The 13,964-nt window shown below is 40.0% G+C and overlaps 1 protein-coding gene across 11 annotated transcripts in view; it reads left to right on the forward strand.

Annotated features, from left to right (window-relative positions):
- ART3 (ADP-ribosyltransferase 3) overlaps positions 1-13,964 on the forward strand; it is a 66,544-nt gene that overhangs the window by 38,052 nt on the left and 14,528 nt on the right. For all 11 annotated transcript variants that reach the window (XR_004263703.1, XM_032261057.1, XM_032261063.1 and 8 more), the window contains 2 exons: positions 12,186-12,218; positions 13,465-13,497. Coding sequence is in view for 10 of the 11 variants with exons in the window: in XM_032261057.1 (XP_032116948.1) it covers positions 12,186-12,218; positions 13,465-13,497 (66 nt within the window). In the remaining variant the exon portion in view is untranslated. The remainder of the gene's footprint in view (positions 1-12,185; positions 12,219-13,464; positions 13,498-13,964) is intronic.

A 13,964-nucleotide genomic window follows, 5' to 3' on the forward strand; every position in this document is an offset into this window, starting at 1 on the left:
GAACCCTAGAATACTGTTGGATAGGAAAGTAGATTGGTGCACACATTATGGAAAACAGAAATTTGTACATAGAAATTTAAAATAGAACTACCGGCCCGGTGCGGTGGCTCATGCCTATAATCCCAGGATTTTGGGAGGCCAAGGCAGGTAGATCACCTGAGATCAGGAGTTCGAGACCAGACTGGCCAACATGGTAAAACTCCATCTCTGATAAAAATACAAAAATTAGCTGGGTGCAGTGGCACGCGCCTGTAGTCCCAGCTACTCAGGAGACTGAGGCAGGAGAATCACTTGAACCCAGGAGGTGGAGGTTGCAGTGAGCCAAGACCATGCCACTGCACTCCAGCCTGGGCAACAAGAGCCAAACTCTGTCTCAAAAAGAAAAAAAAAAAAAAAAGAACTACCATATGACCCAGTAATCCCTCTCTTGGGTATACACCCCAAACAGTTAAAATCACCACCTCATAAAGATACTGCACTACTGTGTTCACTGTAGTATTATTCATGGTAACCAAGATATGGAAGCAACCTAAATGTCCACTAACAGACAAAGGGTATATGTGGTAAACATACAATAGGATATTACTCAGCCTTAAAAAAAAGAGAGAGATTCTGCCATTTGCCACAACATGGATGGACCTGGAGGACATTATTCTAAGCCAAGTAAGCCAGACACAGAAAACTACTGTGTGATTTCACTTACATGAGATCAAAAACAAAAGAGAGATCGAAACAGTAGTTACCACAGGTGTGGGGAGAGGAAATGAAGAGATGTAGATCAAAGGATACAAAATTGCAGACATGGAGGATGAACAAGTTTAGAGATCTAATGTGTATAACATGAGGACTAAAGTCAATAAAATTATACTTAAATAACTGGATTTTAGCAGCTCTTGTTACACATACAAAAATAACTGAGATGATAGCTATGTTAATTCGCTTCACTACAGTAACCATTTTACTATCCGTATGTATTTCATGATATCATGTAAACCTTAAATATATACAATAAAATTCATTTTTTGTAAAGGAAAAGTGCTCATTCTCACCAACCATACATTGGACCTGACCCAAAACCAAGCCAGGTGGGGCCAGTTCATATGAACTTGTGGGAACCGATTGTGGGTATGTATGTCTTCTTCCCTGTTCCTTTTACATGACAGTAGCTTGAAATTGTTAGAGTTTTACCAAGGAAATTAGAAAACACTACAAACCAGGGTCTCCCTCCCTCCCTACACTAATCTTAATGAAACTTTACCAGCATAGCACAGCCAAAAACCTGGTTGCAGCTGGGCTGAGAGAAATGATACCGCTTTTGGTGCTTTTGATGCCTTTGGGCAGATGCCATTTGTGGAACCTTGGTTATATCAAAGCCCTGGCTGCAGTGGCTACAAGCTAAATTTAGCACAGGGATCTGGTTGATGGGCTGAGGTGCACAATGGAGCCCACAGACTCCATGTTTGTGAGTGGGATTATGATAGAACCAAAGAGATTCTATTGGATTGATTCTAAAAGCGTTCAAGTTCAGACCCGCATGGAGAAGTGCAGGTCATTGTGGAGGTGCACATGTATCTTATGTTTAGGGAGTTCTGGCAAACTCAGCCATTGTACTTGAGTGTGTTGATTTAACCCTGGGCTGGAGTCCTCTGCTGCCATCTAGAGTTAATTAATGGGAAGGCAAGATCAAAAACTCCCTGGAGTGACCTTTAAAGACAGGCAGTTTGAAACAGTATGAAGAACAATGGCCAAGTGTTTTAAGAGCCCTAGCTAAGGAGGATTTGTCAAAATCCTGTTCCATTGTGACTGGATATAACTGAGCCTCTGGATTTTAAAAAGTCAGTATTTCTAAAAGGGGTAAAAAAAAATTTTACTGCATTAAGTTTAGTGTGCTAAACATAGTCCCACAATAATGTTTTAAACTTGGCTATGATTTCCAAGATAAAAATATATCATAAGACTTTCAAAAACTAGTTAGCTGAAAGAAAACTTTGTTCATTAGAAAGTGGAGAGAATATCAGTATCTCTTTAGCTAATATAGTTCCAGGTGGTCATAGGCATTAATCTTGGTATTAATCCAAGCTGATGTGAGTGAACTCTGAGAACAAGAGTAACAGAAACCCTTCTCCTTCCTCGATAGAAAATTAGCCTAAGTTAACTATCTTTTATGCTATTTTTCTAGATAATATGATAAAGTTGAAATGTTAGCTGTATAATCAAGCTATATCCATTATCAGGAAAAATTACTCCATTGGGACTGGGTGCAGTGGTGTATGCCTGTAGACCCAACTACTGGAAAGGCTGAGGCAGGAGGATCCCTTGATCCCAGGAATTCAAGTGCAGCCTGGGCAACATAGTGAGACACGCATCTCTTAAAAAAAATTACTTCTTTAGAAAGTTATACCTCGATTGGGAGGACGGTGAATGAATTATAAATACCTGGAGGGAAGCCATGGTTTTGGGACTCCTTGCACCCTACAGTGCAAATATATCGATATGTTTATAGAAAGAAAACTTATAAGCAAAGAGACAGAACATGTATCATCCCCTGAACTCTCATTTTTTTTTTAACTGAACAGAGTAGGCAGAGATTATCTGGCATTTTGGTCGGTGTTCCCATAGAGAGATGCCAGCCTGTATAATGCTTTACATATTTATAGAGTAAGAGGGCCAGGGGATATTGTTCCCTGGTTGGAAAGTAGCCTTGTTAGAAAGGAGGAGCCTCTAGACTCTAGTGGCTAGTAGTAGTATTTTGTACAGTTTACTAAGACCTGTTGAGCCAGCTCTCTGCTAAGCCATCAAAAGGAGGAAAGAAGGCGAGCCTACAGGACTATCTGGATTTGTTGTAAATCTACCCCAGCCCTTGTGCACTCCTTAAATGTTAAGTATCTCCATTGGTTCTGATTGACACCTTTCTTTAGCATTTCCTGGGAGTAGCATAGTTTCTGTACCGATGTCGGGGATTGTCTAGGATTGAGACATCAATAAGATCCACGTTGCCAGGCCCAATAGGAAGTGACACATCCAACACCATGAGAAATTCGTCCTTCTGAACAGTGGCTGAAGTGTCCCTGAATGCTATAGCAAATTCACTGGGCTGCCAAAGAATATTTTTAAATTTCACAGCAGACACTGCCATCCTTGATATTTGTCAGACACTTGTGAACTACTGGCTTGTGGTGGAACTCAGTTGAAGTTACATGTTATATCATAGTACATGCTGTTTGACGGCATCATAAATTTGCACAGCTGAATCTTTAGCAGTTGTCATGAAACTATGTATATGTGAAAATCAATGTGGTATTTATCAATACAACAGATCAATAAGTATTTATATCTTAACACCTTAGTAAACATTTGAAAAAATAGCACATACTTTTAAAAAGCACTATTATTCTTAACCACAATTACTTGCTAATGGGATTTGTGTGCTTTTTGGACATTCACAGCTTCTCAGACCTTGGAATCAGATTAGGCACTGTCTCATTTCCTGTTCCACATTGATTTTCACGTATGCTTGTTTTTTGTCACAACAATTGCTAAAAAGACCTAGCTTTGCAAATGATATGGTTTGGATCTGTGTCCCCTCCCAAATCTCATGTCAGTTGTAATCCCCAATGTAGGAGGTGGGGCCTGGAAGGAGATGATTGGATCATGGGGGCAGTTTGTAATTATTTAGCACCATCCCCCTTGTGCTGTTCTCATGATAGAGTTCTCACAACATCTGGTTGTTTAAAAATGTGTAGCACCTTCCACCTCTTCCTCTTCCTTCTGCTCTGACCGTGTAAGATGAGCCTGCTTCACTTTCGCCTTCTGCCATGATTATAAGTTTCCTGAGGCCTCTCCCACAATGCTTGCTATACAGCTTGCAGAACCACGAGCCAATCAAACCTCTTTTCTTTGTAAATTACCCAGTCTCAGATATGTCTTTATAGCAGAGGGAAAACAGACTAATACAGCAAATATAAGTCAACAGACAGTGTGTAACATGATGTAACGTGTAACTTTGAAACTGAGTTCTACCTCAAGCTAGTAGTTCACACAGTGTCTGACAGATATCAAGTGTGGCTGTGTTTTTATTGAAATTTTAAAATATTCTTTGGTGGCTGGCCACGGTGGCTCACGTCTGTAATCTCAGCACTTTGGGAGGCCAAGGCGGGTGGATCACCTGAGATCAGGAGTTCAAGGCCAGCCTGGCCAACATGGTGAAACCCCATCTCTACTAAAAAATACAAAACTAGCTGGGTGTGGTGGTGGGCACCTGTAATCCCAGCTCCTCAGGAGGCTGAGGCAGGAGAATCACTTGAACTTGGGAAGCAGAGGTTGCACTGAGCCGAGATTGCACCGTTGCACTCCACCCTGGACAACAAGAGGAAACTCCATTTCGAAAAAATAAAATTAAAAAAAAAAAATATATATATATATATATATGTATTTTTTGGTAGCCCTGTGAACACCTCAGCCACTGTTTAGATCACAAATCTAATGGCAGGGCAGCCAACTGTTTGTCAAAGTGGATTAGGTCTTAGGAGCCAGGTTTGGCCCTTTATTGGAGGTAAGATTTCCATATGACAGTGGAGCTTTTGAGAGTTTGTCTGACTTTCTGGGAATTTAGTTCAGAGAGAAACTATTGGACAATTATAAGATACTGGTTTAGTGAATCATGACTTTTCTTTCAATAAGACAGTTTTTCTCAATTAGGCCCAGTTAACAGGCTAGCAGTAGCAGCCATGCAGAAAGAGGAAGTCCCTGTGACCTACAAATTCTGGTGTAGTCTTGTTTCCAGAGATTCTAATCAGCTGTGAGTATAGTCATTGATATTTGTAATTTCTTTGGATCTAAAAGAGATAGGGAACTTGTGGGAGGGCTTTATTTACTCTTGTCCAGACTGTTTCTAAGGTCTCTAACTGTAGACTTCTCTGCTGAAATGACAGCCATGTAATCTCCAGTATTTAGCAAGTCAGGGATGTGTAGGGTTTCCTTAGGTAGGGAACTAGAGACCAGATCCAAAACCTAGTCCTGTCTTGTTCATGTTATCCTCATAATTGAAAAAAAAAAAAATCTGACTGCTTACTGAGTTATAATATGCAATAAACTGCACATAAAGTAAAATTTAGTAAGTTTTGATATATGTATTTCACATGTGATATGTGTATGTCAATGAAATTATCACTACAATCAAGATGATTAGCATTTTATATTTGTTGCTTACAAAAGCGTCATGCCTCTTTGCAATTCCTTTCTCCTCCCTTTCCGTGTTTCCCAATCCTATCCCCAGGCATCTACTAATATACTTTGTCACTGTAAATTACTTGGCACTGTCTAGAGTTTCATTCAAATGCTGTCATACAGTATGTTCTTTTTTGCCTGGCTTCTTTCACTTGGCATAATTGTTTTGAGATTCATCTGTGTTGTTCCATGTATCAATAGTTTATTCATGTTGTAGAATAGTGGATATGACACAATTTACTTGTCTGTTCACCTGTTGATGAGTACTTGGGTTGTTTCCAGTCTTTGCTATTACAAATAAAACTTCTATGAACATTTATGTGCAAGTCTTTATATGGACATATGCTTTCATTACACTTGAGTGAATGCCTAGGAATGCATTGGCTAGATTATATGATAGGCATATGTGTAGTTTTAAAAGAAACTTCCAAATGGTTTTCCAGAGTACCTGTACCATTTTATATTCTCACCAGGAGTGCGTAAGAGTTCTGGCTATACCACATTCTTGCTGACACTTGATATAGGTCTTTTTAACAGTTCTAATAGATATGTGATGGTATTTTATTGTGGTTTTAATTTGCCTGTTCCTAATGAGTAACAATGTTGAGCATCTTTTCACTTACTTATTTGCCATTTGTATATATTTACTGAAACATCTGTTCAAAGATTTTGCCCCTTTTTAATGAGGCTGTTTTTTTGTCTTTTGAGAATTATTTTTGTAGATATAAGGTGTATGATATGTGATTTGCAAATATTTTCTCCCAATTTGTAGCTTATCCTTTTTTTTTTTTTTTTTTTCCTGAGACAAGAGTCTCACTCTGTTGCTTAGACTGGAGTACAGCGGTGCGATCTCTACTCACTGCAACCTCCACTTCCCGTGTTCAAGCAATTCTCCTGCCTCAGTCTCCCAGGTAGCTGGGACTACAGGCATGCACCACTATGCTCAGCTAATTTTTTTTCTATTTTTAGGAGAGAAAGGGTTTCACCATGTTGACCAGGCTGGTTTTGAAGTGATCCACCTGCCTCAGCCTCCCGAAGTGCTGGGATTATAGGCGTGAGCCACTGTGCCTGGTGATTTGTTTATCTTTATCCCAGTATCATATATTGAGAACTATGGCTATATAATAAACCTCAAAACCAGGTAGTCTTCATCATATTCTTTTCTTGCAAAGTTGTTTTGGTGATTATATGTTCTTTATGCTTCCATATGAATTTTAGAATCACCTTGTCAATTTCTATAATTTCTGCTTGGATTTTGATTAAGCTTGCCTTGCATTTATAGATCATTATGAGAAGAGTTTTTTAAAAGTCTGCTTTTCCAACTCATAAACATAGCATAAAATCTCCATTTATTTAGGTCTTAATTTCTGTCAGCTGTATTCGAATAGTGTTCAGTGTGTAGGTCTTTCCTATCTTTTGTCAGATTTACCTTTAAGTGTTGTATGTATGAAAAGTCTTTATTTCACCTTCAGTTTTGAAAGCTATTTTCACTGGGTATAGAACTCTAGATTGATCTTTTTTTTTCTTTCAGTAGTTTACAAATTTACTGCTTCCCTGTTGTTTTACTTAAATTGTTTTTGACAAAAAATGCTGCGCTTCTTATTTCTGTTCCTCTTTATTTAGCCCCCCTTCTTCCCCCCGGCTGCTTTTAAGACTTTCTGTTTATCATCCTTATTTCGGCCAACTTGATTCTGATGTACCTTAGTGTCTTTTTTTCATGTATCTTGCGCTTGGAGTTCATTGAACTTTATGGATTTTTAGGTTCGTAGTCTTTATCATATTTGGAAAGTTGTGACTACAGGTATTGATCTACTTACCACCTATGCAACTTACGACCATTCGACTTGAGGACCACAATCGCTAGCCACGACTGCTCCGCGTCTGGCAGCACAAACGTTGCCCAGCTGGGTGTACGACAGTGCGGACCAGCTTCCGGCAGCACTACCGTCTCCGCGTGGACCAATTCAACTGTACACATAGCCTACTCAACTTACGACCAAATCATGTTACGACCGGTCCGCGGTCCCTACCGTGGTCATAAGTTGAGCACTAGCTGTACTGTTTCTGCAAATATTTTTTCACCTCTTCTTCCTTTAGGGATTCTGTTTATATGTATATTAAAGTGCCTTAGGTCGTCCCACAGCTCAATGAAACTCTAACGTTTTTTGTTATTAGTGTTTTTCTCTGTTTCATTTTTAGATGTTTTCTATTGTATATCTTAGTATTTCATTGCTGCCATAACAAATTACCACACATTTAATGGTTTAAAACAACACAGATTTATTACCTTGCAATTCTGTATTTCAGAAGCCTAATACAGTCTTGCTGAGCTGAAATTAAGGTGTTGGTAGGGCTGCATTCCTTCCGGAGGGCTTAGGCAAGAATCTGTTTTCTTGCTTTTTCCAGCTTCCAGAGGTTACAACCTGCATTCCTTGGTTTGTGGTCTCCTTCGTCCATCTTCAGTCAGAAACAGCATGTTGATGGCCAGGTATGATGTCTCATGCCTGTAATCTCAGCACTTTGGGAGGATCAGGCAGAAGGATCACTTGAGCTCAGGAGTTTAAGACCAGCCTAGGAAACATAATGAGACCCTGTCTCTACAAAAAAAAAAATATATATATATATATATATATTGTGGCATGCATCTGTGGTTCCAGCTACCTGCGGTGGGCTGAAATGGGAGGATTGCTTGAGCCCAAAAGTTTTATGCTGCAGTGAGCCATGACTGCGCCATGACCGCACTACTGTGTACTCCAGCCTAAGTGACAGAGGGACATCCTGAGACCCTGTCTCAAAAAAGAAACAGCATGTTGAGTCCTCTGCGCATCACATATCTCTGTTTCTCTCTTTTACCTCTTGTTTTTTCCACTTTTAAGGATTTATCTTATTAGATTGAGCTCACCTGGATAATCCAAGATTATTGCTCCACCTGAAGGCCAGCTAATTAGCAACATTATTTGCATCTGCAACCATAGTTCTCCATTGCCATGTAACATAACATATTCACAGGTTCTGGGGATAGGATGTAGGCCTCTTTAAGAAGGGTGTAATTTTGCATACCACAATGTGTCAAGTTTGCTAATCATTTTTCTGCAGTGTCTAGTTTGTTAGTAATCCTATCTAGTGTATATTTCATCTCAGAATTTTTATCTCTAGAAGTTCAGTTTGGGTCTTTTTTTATCTTCTGTGTCTCTACTTAACATCCATTAGTAGTACTGACATTCACTACTGAACGTGTTCCCCCCAAAATTCATATGTTGAAGCCCTAATCTTCACTATGATGGTATTTGGAGGTAGGGCCTTTGAGAAGTAATTAGGTTTAGATTAGGTCATGAGGGTGGGAGCACCCATGATGGGATCCTTATAAAAAGAGGAAAGGAGACCACAGCTTGTTCTTTTTCTGACATCTGAGGATATACTGAGAAGGTGGCTATCTGCAAGCCAAGAAGAAAGCCTTTAGCAGAAATTGAAACTGCCAGTACCTTGATCTTGGACTTCCCAGCTCTAGAATAATGATAAATAAAAGCTGTTATTTAAGCCACCCAGTCTGTGGTATTTTCTGTGGCAGCTGGAGTAAGACAACACCATTAGTCTGTTTTTTGGACACATGAAATACAGTTGTAATGACTAATTTACTTTTCTGATAATTCTAACATTTGTGTCGGATCTGGGTTAGTTTCATTAGATTGAGTTCTCTTGTCATTAGGAATTGTTATTTTCCTGCTGCTTTGCTGGTGGTATTTGTTTGGGTGCCAGACATTGTGAATTTTACCTTGTTGTGTGCCTGGTAATTTTATATTTCTAAAAATATTATTGAGCTTTGTTCTGGTACATAGTTAATTTACTTTAAAACAGTTTGATTATTTTAGGACTTGTTCTTTATATTTTCTAGGCAGAACCAGAGTCACTTTAATTTAACACTAATTATTTCTCACTGCTGAGGCTGTACCCTTCTGAATACTCTACCTACTGCCTGTGAATTATAAGGTTTTCCAGTCTATTTCCAGTGGGAATAGACACTATTCTTGACATTCTGGGTTCTTTCTCTGGCCTTAGGTAGTTTTCTCACATGTAGAATCTGATCAGTACTCCACTGAATACTTGAGGGAAACCTTTGTAGATCTCTGGAGTTCCCTGTCTGTACCACTCCCTTCTCTCTGGTTCTCTGTCTGTAAAAACTGAATTATCTTGGTATGTTCTTTCTGGAAAAATTTTAAATTCTTTAATGGTTGGTAAGTTACATTTTTCTAGGAATTTGTCCGTTTGCCTTTGGTATTTCAAATTAGTAGGCATAAAGCCGGTCATAGTATTCTCATCCCTTTTTACATCTGTTAACTCTGTTGTTACGTTTCCTTTTTCATTCCTTATATATTTATGCCTCTCTCTATTATTTCTGGACCAATTCTTTAATCCATTTTTAACCCTGCTACTTTAGAAACTCAAAATAGTTTGATTACTGCTATTGAAAATGCAAAACAGAAAATTAAATCCAGAGTTTAAATAGGGAGGAGAAATGCAGTCTTAACAAAATGGCTCTTTGTTACACATTAAAGAGACTGGCACGGTGGCTCATGCCTATAATCCCAGCACTTTGGGAGGCTAAGGTGGGCGGATCACCTGAGCTTAGGTGTTCAAGACCAGTCCCACCAACATGGTGAAACCCTGCCTCTATGAAAAATACAACAATTATCTGGGCGTGGTGATGGGTACCTATAATCTCAGCTACTTGGGAGGCTGAGGCAGGAGAATCGCTTGAACCCAGTAGGCAGAGGTTGCAGTGAGCCGAAATCGTAACACTGCACTCCAGCATGGGTGATAGAGCGAGACTCCATCTCAAAAAGAAAAAAAAAAAATTAAAGATATCCATTCTTTTCTATTCAGGAGGCTTTCAAGAATTTTGTGCATAAAAATCACTTGGAGTGCTTGTTTAAAATGCAGATTATAAGGCATCCCCCTCTAGAAAGTATGTAGCAATAGTAGTCTTGGCTCTGGTCCTGGAATTTGCCATTTTAATAAGCACTCAGGTGATTCTGAAGGGTGTGGCTGGAAAACTACACTTTGAGAAACATGCTGTAACTTGTGCTACAGACAAAAGACAAAGGCTTTTAAAATCCTCCTGGTGCCTGGTCCCCAGGCTGCATCTTTCAACTTACATCTGTAGCCTTCTCATCCACCATACCCCTCGCCTTCACCTCACCCTCAAATAAGCTCTCTGAATGAGGCTTGTATGCACTCATCTGCTGAGACAACTTTTTTTTTTTTTTTTTTTTTTTTGAGACAAAGTTTCGCTCTTGTCCCCCAGGCTGGAGTACAGTGGTGTGATCTCAGCTTACTGTAACCTCTGCCTCCCAGGTTCAGGCGATTCTTCTGCCTCAGCCTCCTGAATAGCTGTGATTACAGACACACACCACCACGCCTGGCTAATTTTTGTACTTTTAGTAGAGACAGGGTTTCACCATGTTGGCCAGGCTGGTCTCGAACCCCTGACCTCAGGTGATCCACCCGCCTTGACCTCTCAAAGTGCTGAGATTATAGGCAGGCATGAGCCACCACACCCTTAGACAACATTTTATAATAATCTGTAGAACCGATTTTTAAATTTCTAATCTAGTCAAATGCCTGAGTTTAGCCTCAGGTCACTGTCCAGATTATAACAGATCTGTTATTTTCTGGACCAGTAGAAACTGGACCAAGTCACCTGGATTTTTGGTTTAGACACTCACTACAAATGGAGCAGGACTTCAGAGCAGCGTATCTCTTTTAGGAGCCAGTCCTCTCTAGGGATTCTCCTACTGTAGGTAGAGGCTCCTCCTCAGGTAGCTGAACTTCCAGATTAGATTAGTGAGTTAGCCAGGTATGAATAGAGACCACGAGGCATCTGGACCTTTGTTGTGCGTTCTAGTAGGCGTTCCATGTGACTCATACTACACCACACCTCTATGCTGTCTCCCTAACCTTCTTGCCATACTGCTGTTGGCTGGTAGATTCCCCTTTCTGTCAAGTCTCAGGGGAATCACTGCAGCACTGACAACTTTTTCTAGGGCATCACCAGTGAGAGCACCTAGGGCCTTACAAAAAGTACTGTCAGATGCCACATTTTGTTCTCCAAATATTGTGGATTTCCTCATATACAAATGAATATTCTGGGGCATACCAACTCATTTTCTCTGTGTGAATGTGAGAGGGATCCTTGTTCAAATATTAAAGGATGTTGAAGGTCTGATTGAGATTCTTTTTTTCAAAGGATAGGTATTGTAGTAGTAAAGGGATAGGTATGCTGTTGAGGACGTTTAGTATCTGAAGAGAAGATTAATTTGATAGGTAAATCTTCTCCAAAATTTTGCGAACTAATTATAGAATAGAATGATAAAGTATTAGCCCTGGATGGGCCCTTGAAAGTCATTTAAAGCAGTCTCCTAGTAAAAGATATGGATAAGAAAACTGAATTCCAGAAAGCTTAGGTGTTTTGTCAAAAGCCATATGGCTATTTGGTGGCTGTACTATAAATATTAAAATATAATTGTTCAACAATTTTTAAAAATAATTGAGATGGGGTCTCACTCTGTTGCCCAGGCTGGAGTATAATAGTGCAAAGCTCATTGCAGCTTCAACCTCCTGGGATCCAGCCATCCTCCCACCTCAGCCTCCTGAGTAGCTGGGATGACAGGTATGTGCCACCATGCCTGACTAATTTTTTAAAACACTTTTTGTAGAAATGGGGTCTCCCTATGTGGCCCAGGCTGGTCTTGAACTCCTGGGCTGAAGCTATCCTCCTGCATCAGCCTTTCAAAGTGCTGGGGTTACAGGCATGAGCCACCATGCCCAGCGTGCAATTTGCATCTCACTAATTATGACAGACCAGGAGCTGACAGATTAGATTACCAATAGCCATAAATTAATTGAAATATTTACTAGGGTAGATTATGTCTAACTAATAAAGCTTTGTCTTTGTTTTTCAGGACTAAAAACTGAAAACTGTGTTGAGAACCTAGGTAAGATATGCTTTAAAATCTTGTCCCTATAATAGGAATTTTATCAGTTACTTCTCATAGGTATGGGTCAGAGCCACCCCACCACTGTGCTGTCATACTGTCAAACATCATTTTCTCACAGCTAAATTGTGCTACTGCTAGTACCTTTTTAGGTGGAGAGCCTAGGAGCCTTTGCTGCCAGCTCCCCACTGCTGCCCTCATCCCCACCCCCAGACCCACCAGTGGCTCTTCTCTCAAACACTGCATTGGCCTGGGCATGAAGGGAACATGCTGAGTCTGACCTTACAGGAGTTTAAGGACTCCTTAATTCCCGCACACCTTCAGCCGTTTCCCACTGGATTTCTATGCAGAGAGCTAGCTCCTGTTCCTATATTTTGTTATCTTAGGAAATAACATTTGGGAGAGCAGTGAAGGAATGGCATGAATACAGCTCAAAGAAAGAGGAGAATGGGATGACAGAAGGGTAATGTGGTCGATTTTAACTTCCTTGGGGAAAAATAAGAGGATGTAACAAAAAATAATCTTTCTTAGAGAACTGTGGGAACGATTTGGTAGGGTAGATAGAAAATTCTAAGAGTATCCAGGAACAGCATTATCAAATGGGCCTAATAAAGTTGAATTAAAGGTGCCGAAAATGCCTTTAGATTAAGACATGCTTTGGGTGGATCATTTTGAAATTTCCTCATTAAAATGTTTAAAAACATACCAAAGGTATCAGAAGAGAGAGAAGAAAAGTCCAAAAACAAGGGTCTGTTTCTAGCTATCTTCCTGGTTAGCTTTCCTGTGAATTTTTTTTTCATGATATAAAATGAATCTACATCCAGAGGCAGAGGCAGGTGGATTGCTTGAGGTCAGGAGTTTGAGACCAGCCTGGGCAACATGGTGAAAGCGTCTCTACTAAAAATACAGAAATTAGCCAGGTGTGGTGGCGGATACCTGTAATCCCAAGTACTTGGGAGGCTGAGGCAAGAGAATTGCTTGAACCTGGGAGATGGAGGTTGCAATGAGCCCGGATCATGCCACTGCACTCCAGCCTAAGAGACAAAGCAAGACTCTGTTTCAAAAAAAAAAAAAAAAAAAGTGAATCCACCTTCATTTGTCTTTGAATTGAAATTTTATATTTCTTGTAATAACCATATTATGTTTCTTAAATATAAGCCAACTCAAATCTGTTATTAAAAAACAGACAACCTAACATTCACACCTGAGCATAGTACCATGTAATAAAACCATGTCTGTATTTCAGAATATTTTCAACACATCTATGTCTACAACCCTGGTGAGTATGCTCTAATTTTTAAAAATAATCTTGGTTGGTTGCTGTGGCTCATGCCTGTAATCCCAGAACTTTGGGAGGCCGAGGTGGGTGGGTCATTTGAGCCCAAGAGTTCGAGACCAGCCTGGGCAACATGGCGAAACCCTGTCTCTACAAAAAATACAAAACTTAACCAGGCGTGGTGGTGTGCATCTGTAGTCCCAGCTACTTGGGAGGCTGAGGCGGGAGGATCACTTGAGCTTGGAAGGTAGAGGTTACAATGAGTCAAGATCATGCCCACTGCACTATAGCCTGGGTGGCAGGGCAAAACCCTGTCTCCAAAGTTAATAATAATAATCCTTACCTGGATGTTTAGTAGCTCTTTCTTGTTTAGCAAGTGTAATTTTTAGTTGAAGAAAATTTGCAGATATAAAGCAGTGACTTGGCCTGTATGATAGGAAAAAACAAAGAACCTATTCTAGGGAAATGTA

Source organism: Sapajus apella, unplaced genomic scaffold (genome assembly GCF_009761245.1).
Source record: "Sapajus apella isolate SASKATOON/1434 unplaced genomic scaffold, GSC_monkey_1.0 scaffold121, whole genome shotgun sequence".
Lineage (NCBI taxonomy): Eukaryota > Metazoa > Chordata > Mammalia > Primates > Cebidae > Sapajus > Sapajus apella.